The sequence below is a fragment of the Austrofundulus limnaeus genome, unplaced genomic scaffold, assembly GCF_001266775.1.
Source record: "Austrofundulus limnaeus strain Quisiro unplaced genomic scaffold, Austrofundulus_limnaeus-1.0 Scaffold147, whole genome shotgun sequence".
Lineage (NCBI taxonomy): Eukaryota > Metazoa > Chordata > Actinopteri > Cyprinodontiformes > Rivulidae > Austrofundulus > Austrofundulus limnaeus.
In genome coordinates this window covers 42,131-46,712 of record NW_013952549.1, presented here as the reverse complement: position 1 = coordinate 46,712, position 4,582 = coordinate 42,131, and the positions used below count along the sequence as shown (strand labels likewise).

Genomic DNA, 4,582 nt, shown 5'->3' with positions numbered 1-4,582 from the left:
ATGGATCACTTGGGTTGTTACCGACATGTGGTGAAAATTTCATGTCATTAGCACCTCTAGTAATATATTTACTGAGAAAAATAGTGACGTGTTCAATACTTATTTTACCTGCTGTATATATTTTTTGCATATTTGTTAAAACTATTACTATGTCCTGACAGTAGGCTATGAGACAGATAATCTGTGAGAAAATAAAGTTCCTCTGGCTCCTCCCAGTGGTCCTACTGCTGTTTGCAGAAATACACTCCCAGTCAGAAACAGCCAATCAGAGCCAGGGGGATTGTCTTACCATTGTCAATACACACTGCTCATGCCCTTCCCCTGCACAGCGCTTACCATCATTCAAGCTCAAGATTGTCTTGTGTTGCAGCTGTGCTGTTGGCGGAGAAACAACCTAATGTTACAGACTTTCAAGTTCACGATTTTCTCAGAACTCCCTACTGTAGCTTTAAAGTGTTTTTTTTTTGTGCTAAAATTTTACAGATGTTTGTTATCTCTTTAAAAAAGCTAGGTACCATCTCTTTGTCTTGTTCCAGCTGCTGATGTCAGTGTTTGACAACAGCATGAAAACCTACAACGTTGTTGAGAATGACCCGTATGACTGGGAGAGAACCAGCACAGATTGCTCCTCGACTATCAGCGCCAGTGCCACGACACCACAGCATCACACTCGCCTCACTCCTGCACACATGGGGTATGAATACATCAATCTAAACCTCCTTTTTAAAAATAAATACATGGGGTTTTTGAGACAAAAATCATATTTAAAGTTTTGTGAAAAAGTATTTGCCCCTTACAGAATTGGTTTTTCTTGCTTTTTTGTCACACTTAGACATGTCAGATCATAAACAAATGTTAAAGGGATCCCCGATTAGTTGTAACATTAGACTTTATTTGATAAACTTTTATTTTAACTGTAAAATAAAGACTGTAAAAATACTTTAGGCTGTTTAGTTTTAATCCTTTTTAAACTAAAAGTTTAAAAATATATTATACGGACGGGGCCATTTTATTTACACGCAAAACATTCTGGGTAAATGACCTATCCTCGCACTGAGGATAGGTCCTCAGTGTGAGGCTGCTAGCGAGCTATATCCACCCTGAAGGTTAATCTTGGACAATATCTGACGATTGACTCTTTTAAATGAAACCAGAGAGCGTTGACAGAGAGGAGAAGGTAGAAATGACTCAGCCTGTAACTGAAAATATAGATGGAGGACAACAGAGCTGCTTCATGGAAGAAGAACCTCAGCTTAGCCTGTTAGCTTTAGCATTAGCCCCGACGCAATCACCATATTTATGTATTAGCTCAGCGCTACACATTCTCCTCTCGTCACTGAGGTCCTCCATCCACATGTCAGAGAGGGGAACACAAAAATGACTCAGCCTGTAACTGAAAATATGGATGGAGGACCTCAGTTTAGCTTGCTAGTTTGTTGCGCTAGCACCGAGCTAATACATATAAGGCAATATAGTGTCGGCGCTAGCGCAAAGGCTAACAAGCTAAGCTGAGGTTCTTCCATGAAGCAGCTCTGTTGTCCTCCATCCATATTTTCAGTTACAGGCTGAGTCATTTCTACCTTCTCCTCTCTGTCAACGCTCTCTGGTTTCATTTAAAAGAGTCGATCATCAGATATTGTCCAAGATTAACCTTCAGGGTTGATATAGCTCGCTCACACCGATGACCTATCCACGTCATCATTTACCCAGAATGCTTTGTGTGTAAATAAAATGGCCCCATCCGTGTTAAAATATATTTTTAAAAATTTACAAAACTAAACAGACTACAGTATTTTTACAGTTTTTATTTTACAGTTAAAATAAATGTTAATCAAATAAAGTCTAATGTCACAACTAATCAGGGATCCCTTTAATATCCGACAAAGGTAATCTGAGTAAATGCTATAATCCAAAATTGACTTTTTTTAAGCTTTATAAAATATAATGTTCTAATGTTGTTCCCTCTTCAAAAGCATAATCAGTGTTGCTTTGGCTCCTTCATGCATATTTTGAGAAATCCTTAAATCTCCTGTGGTAGCCATGTGGACCTGCCTAAACACTTGCGGGAACAAAGCACCGCCTACATGTACATAGCTCCTCTGTGGAGCTCAATTTGCAGCTGTGCTCCCGCCCCACAGAGGACCCCTCCCCTGAAGCATTGTTTGAAAACGTGCTGAAGTGTTAGTGTCTGAAACGGTTGGAAGATCTTAAAGAGACCGAGGCCCATTTCAAGGTGTTTAGATGTTTAGCAAAGTCAAATTTATTTTTGATATCTGCAGCTTTTTCATAAAAACTGAAGGTAACATGGTTGAATGTAGTATAGGAAAATACATAATACCCCCTTTAAATGTGATAAAAATGCAAAGCAGCAGAAATCTGTAAAAGTGGCAAGTACTTTTTCCCAGTCCTGTTTATGATCAGTAACTTCATCCTCAGCAACACTTTGGCTCAGTGTTTGCACCTTTTTATCGCTGCAGCATGGCGAACGCCTCTTTGATCCCGGGTGACCTGCTGAAGGAGAACACAGACGAAGTTCTGCAGGATGAGCAGCTGAGTGACGTGGAGAACAATCCTGTTCCTGAACGTGTGCCAGGTTCCCCAGTCCATCCACAACGCAACCAGGAGGCCGACGTCTGGGAGGAGCTGGACCGCAACCGTAATCGCATCAGGACGGCAGCCTGGAAGGTAGACTGCAAAAGTCCCTCCGTGATTGTTTTATTGCTTCACATGCTGTGGTGAGAAAGGCTTGCCTTGAGCTGAAGTTCTAGTTGCACTGAAAAGGTTTTGGTTTGACAGACGGCAGCAGAGGAGGATCAATGTAACAACCAGGGCAATCATGGACACCAGAGTCCCTACGCAGGACCGAGTCTGGGCTCTCCTGTCAAAGTACACTCAGAGGTGGCCCCTGCAGATCGTGATGGACCCCTCTTGAGAAAACTTCGGAACATCCACAGCTTAGAGCTGGAGAGGAGGCTGGGCCTGGACTCCAAGCTCGGCCAAGAGCGGTTCCTGGAAGCGTGGTAAGATTTTGTTTGTAAGCAGTCTAACACAGTTTGTTTTTTGTCTTTCAAAAGTTAATGAGTTGTACCTGTCCTTTTAATTTTTCTAGTTAATCAAATTCAAGAAGACAACCATAGCTAAAATGATTCTTTGTTCTTTCAGGTCATCTGGAGAACTGATTGTTTGCTTTAATCTTTTTCAGTTCAGGAAAGCAGCAGTTCAGCCCCCAGCATCAGGAGAAGAACGCTACTGGAACCCAGGGTCCTGCTGTGGCTGCTGGTGAGCGTTCTGACAGGGTCTGGCACTACGATGAGGAGTTCCGGTCCGGAGATGGTTCTCCTAAGCCTGCATCACCTGGATCTTTTGAGCAGGGAGAGGGGGCAGCTAGTAGTGGGGGCTTTGTGGCTCTAAACTTAAGCTCTGGGAGGCAGGACATTGACTCAAAGGAGTGGGTAATGGTGGAGCGGCCCAGTGGCTCCCCCGGGGCTAAAGCTACAACCAGCCCTTCGGAGGACGATGAAGAGCCCGAAGTGCTCCAGCCAGAGGAAGAGTCTCCTGGATGGGGTAAGGGTAGTCCGTGCCCGAGTCCTGGAAAAGCCAAGCAAGAAAGCATGGCTTCCTCTAAAGGAAGTGCGAAAATGGACAAACTAGAGCTTAGTGTGGGCCCTGCAGGGGCTGTGCCCCCAATAACTCCAACCAGCCCAGCTGAAGCTCTGGCTGAGGGAATCCTCACTCAGGTAAGGACTTTCCTTTGAAGAGCATTTCACAACATAGCAGACATGATAATGACTGAAGTCAGCATTTTACAAAGATAAAAAGCTGCAGAGTCCAGAGGCTGTGTTCGAATTGTCCACTCATTCACTATATAGTGCCCTATATAGTGAGTCAGCCATTTTCTAGTGCCGTTAGAAAGTTTGACCATAATTATTTTATGCACTATGAAGCACCATAGAAACTGATTACATGATACAGAAAAATGGACGCATCATTGGTGGAAATAGACCATAATGCACTGAGACCTGAGCCGACACATCGGGCTAATTGATGCTTGAATTTAATGTCTGCCGTTCTTTATTGTGAATTTCATCAGAATCTGTGAAATTGCTTTTAATTGTCCAGACATATCTAATATATTGCAGCTTGTCCTCCTCTGTCTGAGCAGTAGGGCTGAGATGTAATGAGAAAATAGGTCTGATATATCGTACATGATGAAACATGAAAAAGTATTATTATTATTATTTTTGTCAGTGAATTTACAGTGTAAAAGCTGAGCGCTGAATGACTTGGTTGAAAGTTGCTGAGGGTGCTGAAACTGAGTTGGTAAAGCTAAAAGAACACTAGCTAAAAGCTAAAAGAAGCAAATGCCAGCTAAAAGATTAATGTAGCAAAATGCTAAATGTTAAAGGTTGGTAGAAGCCACATGTCACCTTTGAAGTCAGTGACTACAAAAATATTTTGAAGATGATTCATAATTTTCAGTATATTAAAGGTTGTAATATACAGTAGCTGTACTGCAGTACATGATTGTGTAAATCATAGAATGAAAAGTATAACAGTTTATATTAATTTTATGGAGCTATAT

At 42.0% G+C, this 4,582-nt stretch overlaps 1 protein-coding gene across 3 annotated transcripts in view; it reads left to right on the top strand.

The window, feature by feature from the left end:
• The window catches only part of ttbk2a (tau tubulin kinase 2a), a 47,783-nt gene that overhangs the window by 33,184 nt on the left and 10,017 nt on the right, over positions 1 to 4,582 (top strand). For all 3 annotated transcript variants that reach the window (XM_014016514.1, XM_014016516.1, XM_014016515.1), the window contains exons 10-13: positions 537 to 694; positions 2,478 to 2,685; positions 2,797 to 3,020; positions 3,203 to 3,737. In XM_014016514.1, coding sequence (XP_013871968.1) covers positions 537 to 694; positions 2,478 to 2,685; positions 2,797 to 3,020; positions 3,203 to 3,737 — 1,125 coding nt within the window. The remainder of the gene's footprint in view (positions 1 to 536; positions 695 to 2,477; positions 2,686 to 2,796; positions 3,021 to 3,202; positions 3,738 to 4,582) is intronic.